This window comes from Thermoascus crustaceus (genome assembly GCF_041956765.1).
Source record: "Thermoascus crustaceus strain CBS 181.67 unplaced genomic scaffold VTN00scaffold_3, whole genome shotgun sequence".
NCBI lineage: Eukaryota > Fungi > Ascomycota > Eurotiomycetes > Eurotiales > Thermoascaceae > Thermoascus > Thermoascus crustaceus.
The window spans coordinates 3,423,893-3,437,310 of NW_027192529.1; the positions used below are offsets into that span (position 1 = coordinate 3,423,893).

General features: G+C 51.2%; 5 protein-coding genes across 5 annotated transcripts; 1 reads left to right on the forward strand and 4 right to left on the reverse strand.

Moving 5' to 3' along the window:
* Positions 1-544: 544 nt before the first annotated feature.
* VTN00DRAFT_6437 (uncharacterized protein) lies at positions 545-2,428 on the reverse strand (the record flags this gene model as incomplete). Its single annotated transcript, XM_069433073.1, has 3 exons — positions 545-715; positions 777-2,210; positions 2,282-2,428. The coding sequence occupies 3 exons, from the start codon at positions 2,426-2,428 to the stop codon at positions 545-547; spliced, it is 1,752 nt and encodes a 583-aa protein (XP_069288869.1).
* An 825-nt stretch (positions 2,429-3,253) lies between these two features.
* On the reverse strand, positions 3,254-3,999 carry VTN00DRAFT_6438 (uncharacterized protein; the record flags this gene model as incomplete). Its single annotated transcript, XM_069433074.1, has 2 exons — positions 3,254-3,655; positions 3,709-3,999. 2 exons carry the CDS (start codon positions 3,997-3,999, stop codon positions 3,254-3,256), a joined length of 693 nt encoding a protein of 230 aa, XP_069288870.1.
* Positions 4,000-5,175: 1,176 nt separating this feature from the next.
* Positions 5,176-7,982, reverse strand: VTN00DRAFT_6439 (uncharacterized protein; the record flags this gene model as incomplete). Its single annotated transcript, XM_069433075.1, has 4 exons — positions 5,176-5,325; positions 5,377-6,678; positions 6,730-7,056; positions 7,407-7,982. 4 exons carry the CDS (start codon positions 7,980-7,982, stop codon positions 5,176-5,178), a joined length of 2,355 nt encoding a protein of 784 aa, XP_069288871.1.
* Positions 7,983-8,529: 547 nt separating this feature from the next.
* VTN00DRAFT_6440 (uncharacterized protein) lies at positions 8,530-9,960 on the forward strand (the record flags this gene model as incomplete). The annotated part of the gene is made up of 1 exon (XM_069433077.1): positions 8,530-9,960. One exon carries the CDS (start codon positions 8,530-8,532, stop codon positions 9,958-9,960), a length of 1,431 nt encoding a protein of 476 aa, XP_069288872.1.
* A 1,128-nt stretch (positions 9,961-11,088) lies between these two features.
* Positions 11,089-12,353, reverse strand: VTN00DRAFT_6441 (uncharacterized protein; the record flags this gene model as incomplete). Its single annotated transcript, XM_069433078.1, has 3 exons — positions 11,089-11,962; positions 12,070-12,219; positions 12,289-12,353. The coding sequence occupies 3 exons, from the start codon at positions 12,351-12,353 to the stop codon at positions 11,089-11,091; spliced, it is 1,089 nt and encodes a 362-aa protein (XP_069288873.1).
* Positions 12,354-13,418: the final 1,065 nt, after the last annotated feature.

Below are 13,418 nucleotides of genomic sequence, written 5' to 3' on the forward strand. Positions count from 1 at the left end.
TAATAATACGTGATAACCAACTACACCATCCGGCCAATTGATAGTCCTGTGACTCGATTCATCAGAAGACGAAAAAAAAACATTACAAGATATATTGTCGTTCCATATCACGCGCTAGGAGCGAATTGGGGCTTCATAGAACAGACATGGCGACCGGAAGATTGTGATTTAACCCCCTGAGATTCATATTCTTTCCCATTTATAGATAAAAGAAGCTAGAGTGATCTGATCTGATCGCAGCACGGTTCGAGCAACGAAAAACGAAATAATACATGATACACACTGCACGTGCTGGATCTGTGGTCCTGGCTTGGCTTGAACCAGGTATCTTCTAGATGTTTTTTCAAACCGCTTGCAGACAGATAGATAAAACCACGAAACGAGCAGACCAAACGCCCACAATGCATTAGCCGTACCCAAGAAAGAAAACTGAACCCACACTTTGCTTTGCTTTGCATTCTTCTCCTCGCAATTCCAGCAAGGTCATTAGAAAAGGGTTGTAGCGGTCCTCCTCAATTTCGTCCAGGTAGAGAATAAATACGTCTTAGTCCTCCTCATCTATTCTCGCCCTCTTCGATCCGCGGTCGCTGCGGTCAGCCTCCTGGATACCGTACCGCTTCTGACCGGCTCCTCCGCCGGTCACGTCAGCGATCATGCTGTCGATTCCAAAAGGATCTGTGGTGTCCTTCTCGAACTGGACGGGTCCTTCACGGGTCTGTTGTAGTCGTTAGTCTCCGTTTACCGTGGCCATTGGAGGTGAAGGGAGTCGGTCTTACCGCTGCGTCTTCTGTTCCCTTGAATCCTTCCTTCGCCCTTCCAAGCACCTCGAACCGGTTCGTCCGCTGGATCTTGCTCATTTCTCCAGCGGCCGCTTCCTCATCATCCACGTCGTCAGCCTGCGCCCGCGGGCGGTAGATGCTCTGTATGGCGTCCTGCGCAGCAAACAGCGGCTTATCATACGGGTTGTCTTCGTTGAAGCCGGCATCCAGCCCACTCGTCTGGTTGAACAGTCTCGAGTCGTACATCGTCTCGGTGCTCTGCGTCGGCTTGGCCAATCCCAGGGCGATCTTCTCCGAGATGTCGCGGTTCTGCTCACGCGCCATCATCTGGATCCGCCGCTCCGTGCCCATGCGCGACTGGCGGAGTTGCCGCTCGGCGTCTTGCCGTCGTTCGCGACGGATGCGTTCACGCTCGCGGGCGGCTTCCTCGTCTTCGCTCGGGGTGGCGGATCTGGAGGAGTATGGCGACGGGCTCCGACTGCCACTGACAGAACGAGCACGGGACTCGCGACGGCTGGAGGCAGCGGCGGCTCTCTCCTCGCGTGCCTTCTGCGCGAGCATACGCAGATGCTCTTCCTTCTGTGCTTTCTCCTTCTCTGCCAGCTTCTGCTGCATCTGTGCTCGCTGTCTGACCTCCTCTCGGGCATGTCTATCAGCCGTAAACAAAGCCTCGGCGAATTGGGCAAATTTGTCGTTGATGGTAACATCCTGTAGACCACGGCCATCGGCGGCCAGACGCTTGTCCAACGGCACCGTGTAACCCTTGGGGTTCTTCCAATTTGATACCGGCGGAGGGATCCTCCAAGCTTCCTGGTCCTCAGCCGTAAGCTTTCGGGGCGGCGAATGCATGATCGGCGGCGGCGGAGACGGCGGTCCGCGAGGGATCTTCTTGTGCTTGAATTTAGGCGGTTCCATCGGATCCTGCTGTCTCTCCACAATCTTCACGATGCGATCATTCTTCCTGCTCGTATCTCCCATCTGGTTGGCCGGCGTATATCGAACGAAGGTAGGCTCTGCTCTCTGACCGCCTTTCACGTTCTTCGGCTTCTGTGCCGCTACGGCACTTGAGACCAGGTTCGCCAGCGCGTTTTTCGTCTTCTCCATCTGCGCATTAACCTCCTCCTCCGACGGCCGGTCGAGCGAGACTTCTCCCATATCGACGCGCTGCCGCAGCGGAATCAGGTCTTTGAACGAGGCGTGCACGATACGGTTCTCGCTGTGGCCCCGACGCGCGATGGCATCATATCTGACCTTTCCCTCCGCATCAACCTGCACCGCAAGGGCATTGGATGTGGTAGAGGTGCCTTTACGGCCCATGTCGAGGGGATACTGCGCGACCAGGATCTCGGGGAACGCGCCACCGTCGCCATAGTCTTCCGGAGCTCGTGGTCGCCATCCTGCGCGGTTTCCATACGGTGGAGGACCGGCTCTCTGTAGAAACAGATCTGTTAGATGGTGTTTGACATGAATGTGAATTGCATATGATGGGTGGCACGACTCACCTTGACTACGACCTGCGTCTCGTCGATCTGGCCGGCGCCGAGAACACGAGGACCGCGAGGCTGCGCGTGCGCAGGCAACTCCTCATCTTCGCCTGTGTATTTTGGCTTTGGCAAGGACTTAAAGAGACCCGCGGCGACGGACGTCATTGTCGAAATTAAGATAGAGGGGGTTGGTGGTAAAGAGCGTTGGGTTTGGTTGCTTCGATTGCGCCGCCAGCAACTTTTGATGTTGCAGGCGAGGCGAGAACTGCGGAGGTGGCGAGTTTCGGTTGCCGTAGGGATCCCGATGATGACATGGACATCAACCGAGTCAGCAACTCGCCAGTATACATACACCGTTGCTTAACCTCACCTTTTCTATCTCATTGATTATGACATATTGATAAACAGGTGTCCTATCGGTCTAAGGTTGCAAGATAGGGCCAGTAGTTAATACAATCCAGAACACCGCAATGTGGCTTATTGATACAAGGACATCTTGTCATAGCAACAAGATGCATATCGTTTTGCTGCTATTAAGACAAGACTGTGCTAACTGACTGACTTTTGATATCGAAGTGGCTGCGTAGAACATCAGGTTCAAAAAAAACAGCTTCATGCCTCAAGGCCAGGTCAAACAAAGCCAAGTCCAAACTGAGCATAGAGCCACAAGGGGAAACCAAATATGTGAGCTACCACCAGGTATCAGAAAAAAAAGTCGGAAAGAAGTGAGGCTATTACAAGGCCCTCAGAAGGAAACGATATCCAGCCATGGATACCCATCACTGCTGTTTTTGATGACGCCTCAGGCTTCACTGGCAAATCCTTTCAATCCCTTGCACCCTATCCGTCCTTTGTGCCCTTTTGATCTGCAGGATTGAGGATGGCCAAAATGCTTATACATGATATAGGTCAGTCACAGAACTCTGAAGCAAAGGATGAGCCGGAGACTTCACATACCCTGGTCATTCAGAAAGCCTGAGCAGTGGTATTCTAAGCAGCAGCTGGGGCCTCGGCCAGCTTCTCGCGCACAAAGTATGGATATCCAGCACTGGCATAGGCCCAACGGCCCGGCTGGCAGTTTTCCATGATATCGTTCGTGGTATGCAAGGTGAAGGTGCCATCCAACTCCTTCACCCAAAATTGCTGTCCTGGAGTGGCCTGATACGGGATGAGCTGGATAGGCTTGGTAGCCCCCATCTCCTTAGCGATCTTGGCGTTTTGGGCGTCAACCTCCGCTTTGGTCGGACCGTTCCACGGGACAGTGCCTTCCGGAACGGCCACTGGGGCGGGAGGAACTGGGATGGAAGCGGGGAGACCCTGCTGGCAACTGTGGTACGGATAGACCAGCTGGCCACTGGCGACGTATGGGGTCAAAACCGGCTGGGCCTGGTCCTATGAGTTGTGTTAGCAGCGGATTTGCAGAATGAATCTGGTGTTTGGAGCACAACAAAGAAGACTGGCGCGTAAGCCAGAACAGGAGCATAGCATGGTCCCATAGCAAAGGGCACAACAGGAGCCTGCTGGACCATCTGCGGCGGAACATAAGTATAGTTGGCCGGCTCCTTAGCCAGCTCTGGCTTAGGCGGCTGAGGAGGATCCTGAAGGGGCAGGTAAGTGTAAGTAACCGGCCCCTTCGACGGCTCCTTTTCATGCGCCTTCGAATCCGACAAGGTGACCTTGGAAGGCTCCTCAGTTCCATACTGATAGTAGGTCTTGTTCTCGTTCTTCGACGCCATTGTTGAGATGGGAGGGGGTCGAGAGCAAAGACAGTGGGTGAGGAAACGCAATAATGCCTTGGCGTCAGACGTGACAAACAAAGACAAGACAATGATATTGATGTCTAGGGACGCGTGTGGGATGTCCCATATGATGAAAAAGAAAGGTGTTGGGACAGCAGTGTGCGCAGCAGCTCTCTTAGCAAATGCTGTGAGAAATTCACTGCACTGGTAATGGTGAATTCAAGACACGTGCAAAAACAATTTCCTTTCCCCCCCTCCATGAATAGAGAAAGGAGGACGCTAGGAAGAGAGTGAAACAACAGGAAAGATGTCAAATGAATGAGAAACCTCACAAGATGAAATACATTGCTTACCCCTACTGGATAGAAGACGTCGCCTGGCTGAACAAGGTACCAGCCAGGCTTTTTCTCTTCCTTTTTGTTTTCATCCTTATCGTCTTTCTTGGGCTTGGGCGTGTCGTTAATGTTGTAGTCGCGGTATGGCCAGCAGAAACACATTTTGGTTACAATTAGCCACTGGTCGTTTGCAAAGATCGGTTCAGCTTGGGAAGCAATAGTATTGATAGAAAGCACAATATCCACACTTCTGTATGAAACTCGTTGATAGTAAAGGGAGCAGCAGTTTTGATCCGGAAATTCGAGAGAGATCTCTGGAATCATCTCCTCTACCTGTTGTTTTGGTGAGTTGACGGACGCGTTCGGTCACGTTGCTTAACAACGCCTGATGTTTGACATTGCCAGAAACAGCACCTACGTCAAATATACAGAACCAGAAGCCTTTGTGACAAAAGGAAAAGAAACAAAGATTGATGATTTTATATGTAGCTCTATATATTCCAACATGATCACCGTACAATATGCATCATCGTATGCCAAAGACCGTGTTGACAAGGAGATGCTATGTTTTTATCATGCTTCTTTTACATATGCAGAAACACGCTGTAAAAGTCAAATTCTCCATCAGAAAATGACAGCTTGGAGTGGGGAGGCAGAGGAGGAGGGATTTCCATATTTTCTTTCCCCAATATGCCACGCTGAGTTCGAGTGACAGTTCGATGCTATGGTCCGGGTTTGACGGTACCAAAACGTCTAAGATGGGAGAGAATTCGATCAAAGGATCCCAAGAAGAGGCTGGTCTGGATGTCTTCTTAAGATGATCAAAGAGGGCTTTGATTTATTCCGAAACCAGATGCGAACGCATAGGGGCCGTTATGCCCTCCGATTCATCGGCTTCAACGAAGTGGTCTTTTCCACCGAACTTATACCATATCCTCAGCTTCTTAGAGAGCAATGGAGCCGGATCATAAAACCCGAGGATTTGGAACTGCAGTACAGTCAGTACCTGGTATTTGGAACAGTTGGAATCCCGGCTTACCTTGGTAGTCTCGCGTGGAATGATCAGCTGGCTGCGATCGACCAGTGCGGCGACAGGAATCGTCACGTCGATTATCTTGGGTTCTGCGGCATCGCCCTTGAGCTTCTTGCCCGGAGGCGGAATATATCCGTATTCAGCTTTTGTTATAACCAGCCCTTCTTGGGAGGCTTCCCTGGCCTGTCGTCGCTGCACCTGCTCGGACATGAGATCAATGGCTTGTTGGCTTTCAGATCTCCTCTTGGAAATCAATTTCTTCAACTCCTTTCGTCGCTTAGCGATTTCCAATCGGCGTCGTCGGCGTTCTCGCGGACGGATGAGGCCAAACTCGATTCCACAGTACGTTGCCCACGGTAGTATAACGGCAAGAGCGGCAATATCAGCATTGACAAATTCGAGTGGACACACGGCGATGGGGAGCTTGATCTTCTGACCAAGTCTGCTCCAATTGACCGTGAAGACAAGCCCATTTGCTCCTTGGACGCCAATGCCCAGACCCATACGAGTGAAACCACTGATCTGTCGAGTTCCCGAGATATTCCATCCGAGAGAGAGATCAAGTCCAACAGTTGTCTGAACCTCAAGTCTGACGGACCGTTCTTCGGCTGTGGGTCGGGCAGGGTGATAGCCTTCAGAACTCCACTCGGAGCGGATAGGCTCATCTACCTTTCCTCCGAAGATGTTTCGGCCATAGCTGAGAGACAAGCTTCCTCCCGCCGGGGAGGCTTCAACTTGCATTTGCCAAGACTCAGCTGCATTAGAGGCCTTCGTTCCCTCTTCTGGAGACTCAAGATCCTCTTCTTCCTCGGGCTGGGAAGTTTGTTTTGATTTCTGGGGAAGGGAGATGTAACCGATTTCAAGCTTACTCATTTGCATTGGAGGATTGAGCATGGATTCGGGGTTCATGCCGATTTCCACGATTGGTAGCAGTGCCCGCTGAAGGATCTCCGGCCAGCTTAGGGTGCCACTTGAGTAAGAGCAGAACACATACTGCCTTACACCGAGCTGTCGGGACACTTGCAGTCCGATCATGGGCGGTGTTTCGACGAGCGATCTAGAAAAAGTGGTGCGGAGACTGAAGTTCAGTGGTCTCGTCCCTGGGAATAGAGTGACGGGCTTCGCGACGACAGTCTCCACTGTCGGGGTAGGTAACAGCAGGGCACTGACACCGACATCCGTACCCTCCAGCAGCGAGAATGGAAATCTTTTCAGAATTCCCTTATTAGCGGCCACGTTTCGGAATGAGTGATTTGCACTTGCTCCAAGGGATATATTCTTCGCAACAATGATGAGAGGCATGGGAAGCTATGAATAGTCAGCGATGGCCCCAAATTCTAGTTGACGAGGCGAAAATACCTCTTTGTTCTCTGAAGTTCCATCCGCATATTCTAATCTGGCTTGTCGCATAGGACGCTGCAACTTTCCAGCAATGCTCGCAGTGAAAGCAATGTCTGTGCCGCCCTGTTGTCCAGGTTGGGCCTGGTTGCCTTCAGCAGAACTCTCAGATTCCTCGCTCTCTTCATCTGCGCTGGTCCAAACATCTTGAAGGGCAAGAAGAGGCGCCTTGAAGGTGTACGCAATAGAATAAGTGGACGGTCGCAACTCAGGAATGTTGATATAAATGTTGTCTTCGAAGTCGGAGGATATCATTGAACTAGCATCAATTCCAAGCGATATGGCCCCCTTCTAGAGTCAGTGACATCATTCTCTTGTCTTAAATTCACAGAACATTGACCAAAGAAGGAGTTCGTGACTCCCAGAGAGATCCCTAGTACGGTCCCACTGAGAGGGCGTTGACTCGACGTTGTTTTCCAATTTCATTGCCTTCGTTCTCCTCTAATTGGCGTCGGTAGACATAGGATCTAGGGCCTGGCGATAGCTGTTTAACCGGCACTCTTTAGGGCGGCACCAAAAGCCGACCCCTGTAAGTGGGACCGTACTAACAATCCCCGAGGAGTCACCCTCCGCGGGGCAAAAGACACAGATAGCAGAAATGGCATGCTGGGTTGTGAAAACTGCAGTTGATCGCCTACCTTACTCTGCACCAGACTATTCACAACCTGCCTCTCGCGCGTTTTCATAGTGTCCAGGAACCAGCGACGAAACTCCTCGGGGGCCATAGCCTTGACTCCAACCTGCTGGCGTTCTGCCGCTCCGCCGCGGCCCATGGCACCGCCAGCGCTCCATTCTCTTTTGACACCCTCTGCTCCCAGTAAATCGTATACAGTTCGCTTCTTCGGGTCGATCAGGGTCTCGTAGGCTTCACGTATCCTTTCAAATTGTCTCTCTGCCGCCTCGCGCAAGTGCGATGGCTGCTTGTCCGGGTGGAAACTCAGAGTCAGGGTTCGATATGCGGATCGAATATCCGCTTCCGAAGGAGGGGGGCTGCGCGACAGGCCCAACAAGCTGTAGTAGTCCACATCTTCCGGATACTCCATCAATTGGGAGTAATCCGCTTCCGACGCCTCATCCTCTATGAAACCGGCAGCACCATTGCGGTTGTAAGACCTGTCTAGGCCGTCCGAACTGTGACGGGAGCCATTAGCAGGTCCGTAGCGGCCTGCGGAGGTCGAACCGCGTTCTTCCTCGACATGAGGATATGGCGGCATCCCTGCTCCTGTGCAGTGTCTTGTCAGCGCTCTAGCAGCGTGTTAGTGACCAGCGTTCCATCTTCTGATGTTTATTATAGCAGGGTCGCCGTCGCGGGCGTGGAGATCGAAGGACCAAAAAGCATTCTTGTTGTCCCGTGGCCGCGAATCGCGCTTTTGCTGGTATGACGCCGGCGGAAAAAGGTCGGCGCCGCCACTGGGCGGAACCTGCGGGGAGCTTCCACCTCGTCTTCCATCAGCCTCCAGATCGTCGGATGTAGCCCTGCAAGTTTGCTGCCAGCCCATCATGGAAACTCTTTCATGAGCACAGCTGTTTCTGCTCGTTCCCAGCACGCTGCAGGCAGCAATCCTGCGGGGGCCAGTGCTGCGTCACAGGATGACATGGCTATCGTCTTCAGCCTCTGTGCACTGGTTCCATTCTGATCTTGCGGTCGTCGTTGGAGACCAGCTCATTTGCTGCCCCCCGTTCTAGATGGTCTAGATGATCTTTCTTCATACATGGAAACACATCACATGCGTTATTGCTGATTGAAGACATTCAGGACATATGAAGGGCCCCATAGTCCCCGACACAGCTGGGGATATCCCCCCGATCTACAAAATTGACCTTTCCCTACCTCCATCTCGACGATATGTCGAGCTGGCAACTCTCTATCGAGATCAGCTGCGGTCTCTTGCCGCTCTGTTTGACGACCTGGTCCAAGCCATCCACCCTAACATACCACTAGGGCTGGTTCGGGGGCTGGCCAGACTCTGTTTGCGCCGGCTGTATACAGTAGAGGAGACGGAGGAGATCAAAGGCATCAGTCGAGCCACTGGTGTTAAAATGTACCTCCTGGTCTCGTTCAACGTGCTCCTCGACCTGCTCATGGGATGCACCAGTGGAGGTGTGAGGGTGAAAACAGATGAGGATACGCACACGAAGATGCTGCATTTCCGAACCCTGGATTGGGGAATGGACACCCTCAGAAGTCTACTAGTGCAGCTGGAATATATCAAGAGCCCAGAGACGGAGAAGGTGCTGGCCACCAGTCTCACATATGTCGGTTTTGTGGGTGTCCTAACGGGGGTGAGAAAGGCCCTCAGCGTGTCCCTTAATTTCCGTCCCACGCACAATACAAGCAGCTGGTCTGCAAATTTCTCCTTCTATTTCAACCATCTCCTCGTCCTTCTGGGTGTTCGCCGTTCCATATCGTCGCTTCTCCGCCAGTGCGTCGTTCCTGTATCTCACAAGCAGGAGAGCCGTTCATGCTGGTTATTGCCATGGCGTCGACGAAGGAGTCCCCCCGAGTCGCAGCTTCCCTCTTTGTCTCAGCCTCCTTCTTTATCATCTATTGAGGCCAACTTCCCCTCGCTTCCGACAACCGCTGCGTACCTGATTTTCAGCGACGGTATCTCTACTGTGACGATGGAAAAGGATTACAGGACTGCAATTGTCCGTTCCGCTTCATCCTTCATCGTTGCCACAAACAATGACTTGGTCCCCAATGCTCCTCCTACGGAAGAAGTTGCAGAAGGCAAGCGACAATCACATGCAGGACTCGGTATAATTTCGGGAGAACTACAAGGCGTGGCAGATCTCATCGAGGACAGCAACGTGCGCCGGCAATGCATGCAAGCTAAATGGGAAAAGAAAGTGCGTCAGCTCGAAAGGGCCCGAAAGCGGAACCAAGACTCGCAAGGCGTGCAACATCGTCACGACCCCGCGAGGAGGACACGCGCGTCAGCCAAGTTGGCAGAAGCCGGGTTTGATCAGGAATCGAATGTATCCTCGTCCACGGATAATACCATGAAGTCGAGGGAAAAAGCCTCTAATGAGATCGACTCCGACGATGTTGCCGCCACACAGCGCGAGGCTATTCAGTGGCTTAGTACTTACCCCATAACGAACGAAACGACTCACTTTGCAGTGGTCATGGATCCAACTGAAGGTAGGATCGCCTGGGTAAGACGGTATCTCGAGCCTTACATGCCTTGACTTGCGTCTCATGGATGCTTCTAAGCAGGAGGGTGAACGTAGAGGTTTTCTACTTTGCAAACAGGATGGCTATACCGGAGATTGATGTGGTAATTATCCACTCTGATGAGGAAAGGAGTTTTACACCTTCTCCTGTCTTATGTTCCTCAGTTTCTCATCCCTTGTGCTCTCCATTCTGGCAGTATGTTCTTCTGTCCCTAAATTGGAACTTTTCTTCCTCTCTACGGTGCATTGCAACATAAAATTGTAAAACTGTGACCTGAGCGCACGGAATACGCCTAAGATAATAGCCTGAGTGTGTAACGGGAGAGCGATTCTACCGTTGTCCATATTTACGAGCCGACTATGGGGAAAGATTCGGCACTTGGTTCACCTTCGTTATCCGTGATCTGGGGGATATACCGCATACCTAGTCATGGTATACCTATCAAGTTGGGAATTAAGGGAAGCTGAATTGTAAGGCGCCAAAGAATAGTAATACCGGCGGCCTATGTGATCGTAAGCGCCGGATAAGCTCTTCATACATGCAGTATTCGGCATATAAAAAACAAAAGGCCCTCTCCCTGCCTAATCTGTCCTCTTCGGGAAGGTCAGAGTGCAAGTCGGATATATCGGACATTTTGATGTATGCTGATCGGTTTGTGGCTATTGTTACGTGCCACAGTTCTTTGTTTCAGCTAGCTGCCCTTAGTGCATTATCACATCATGCTGCGTCTTTAGCCTAATTGTTTCTTTCTTTGTTTACTATCCCATCGTTTCCCATATATACCTTTTAATTAACTGCTTCTGTCAGTCCCCGGGAAGGACTTGGGCACTTGTCACTTTCAGCTGATTGCCCTGCCCTCCGCTCCCGGACGGGATTATTGTGGCCCCTGGTAAGCCTGTTCGACGGGACGCTACCTGACTGATAATGATTGAATTAGAGTCTAGGTATAGTACCTGGGACTGGTCAGGCTACTCTCATCGCCGGGATAATGGATTACATGAATCTGAGGCTGAGACTACCCGGACAGGTGTGCAAAAACTTTAGATGAGCGAAATTTATTTATCCAGATGGATCAACCAATTCTCTGACTTTTGAAGTACTTTGGTTTCAAACATAAATTTGGCATTCATACAATCCTCCACTCAACCAAACAGATACTCCCACCACCCCTTCTTCCACGTCCTCCCGAATCGGTGATTAATGCAAGCTTGTGCGCTCCCAAAATGCTCTGATCCACTATGTCTCTGCCCATTGCCCCAAACGTTGACCGGCAACACACCCAAGCCGCCCATATCCTCCTCTTCAGATTCTGAGGAATCGACCCAGATGGGCGTTTGGAGTCTATGGAACGGTGCCCAGGTCACCCTTTTCCTCATCGTCTCTTTATTATCATTATTATCATTAATGTGAGCATTGTCATCCGACACAACAGCAAGATCCCCGACCCCCTGATCCGCATCTATAGACTTCTTTATCAAGTCATGGTTGGACGGTAAGGACTCAGACAGAACGTCCAGAACGGCATCGGTGAAGACACCAGGGTCCGTGACTTCCAATATAGTTTTCTCGTCGTACCTCCACCGGGAGAAGAGGAGGTTTTTCCGGTTATGTGCCCTCGTATGCGAGAGGACCTGCACGATTGTCTTTCTTAATACCGGCCTGAACCGTCGCGGAGCGTACATGGTGTACTGGATGAAGCCGTAGCATCTACTCCAGTGCCAGTCCCGCATCAAGCGGGGGGAGGCGTAAGGTTCGTCGATTTCGATGCCGAGGATGAGGGAGATGTTGTTATTGTTGTTTCGTTGTTGTTGGATGGTAACTCGCTGGTGAACAGCGGAGATAGGGCTCCACAAGATCTGATAGGGTGGACGGGAAGACGTCCATGTCTGCGTAGAAGCCGCCGTGGTACCATAGCAGAATGTACCGGAGAAGGTCGGCGCGTTGGACACGGGTATGAGTTGTAGAGATGTAAGAGATCGGGGACGGAGGAGAGGGTGGAGGTGAGGAATTGTGTTGCTTGTTCGCTTGTCATCAGCTGTTGTCATTTTTATTCCCATGATATGCAATATCAGCAAACTAAACAGTCCATGATTGATATACACTTGGAGACCAAATAAACTCACTCTGTATTCCCATCCAGGATTCCGCTACTCGAACAATACCGAGTCAGCAGGTCTGTCGTTGACGACTCTTGCATCTTTCCCCAGCCTAATCTGCCATATCGTTTCTGGTCCTGGTTCTTTATCTCTGTCACCTGAGGCAGCAGCCCCGTTCTACCTCCCTCAGTGCCGTTTCCACTTTGGCTTCATATTCCACATCAGGATGTTCTCGGAATGGAGAACGGTGAATAAAATGCGTTTAACTTCCACGTCACGCTGTGGTGCCAGTCGATTCCAGCGGGTGTCATTCTCGGTCTTTGGTGGGGAAGGAAGGTTAGAAGGGCAAATTTGCGGTAGGTTAGATGACAACAGAGAAAGTTTTACGTCCTCAGATTGAGCGTGGCCCCCGGTGGTGCATCATGGTGAAGGACTTTGAGAACCATGTGAGGTCAATAAAGAGATATTTTGACGGTCATTTGTTGAGCTGTTGATGTTGGCAAGATAAGGGGTCCCCACTGTGTTGAAGTCCAGTATAGCATGACAAGGCCTTTTGGTGGGTGCCAATGTTTGGCCCCCTCATGGCTCTAATGTAACCGTGTGGACTCTGTGGGGGTTAAGCTTTCTTATGCTCATCAATTGTTGAATCGTGGCATGATCTGCTGGATGGGATCGTCACTGTGGAGCAGGGGGCCCCATAGCCTATGATAACAAAATACTGTAGGGCTTTTGCAGATCGTCCATATCCAATTCTCACACTCCCTCACATCCTTCGTGTACCAGTACTTAAGGAATCTTGTTGAAAGAATACATCCAATGTTTACAACAGTATACCTGATAGTTTCGTTTCTCGTGAAACCGTAAAGACCACCCCGTCCTCAATACTTTTTTACCAACCTTTTCCCTAACACAGAACCCTCCAAAAGCCCCCCACCCCAAAGATTCTAATAGCACTGGCAAGGCTCCGCGGATTCTGGCACCTCGCCTGATTCGCGCCGCAGTCACCACAGAAGTAGCATCCATCAGGCGGATAACAGTTCCCTTCACCAATAGTGCAGAGCCCATGGCTGTCAACACATTTGGTGCAAGCGCGGTGTCCCGGAGATCGAGGGCCCGTTTCTGAGCAGAAGCAGGGATGTTATATAGATAGATAGACAGGGGGGAATTTCGCTGAAAAGGAAAGATTGGGCTTACATCGATCAGACTTCGCTGTTGAGCATGGGTGATGGATCGTTAGTATTTGAATTGTTGCATTGCTGAGATGTACGGGAAGGGCAAGCCTTACCGGCTCTCTAAAGAAAAAACCATGGTCCAACTGACGGCGTGGAGTAAGAGGGCCCTAGTTGAACATCAAAATCAGTACCTATACAAAACAC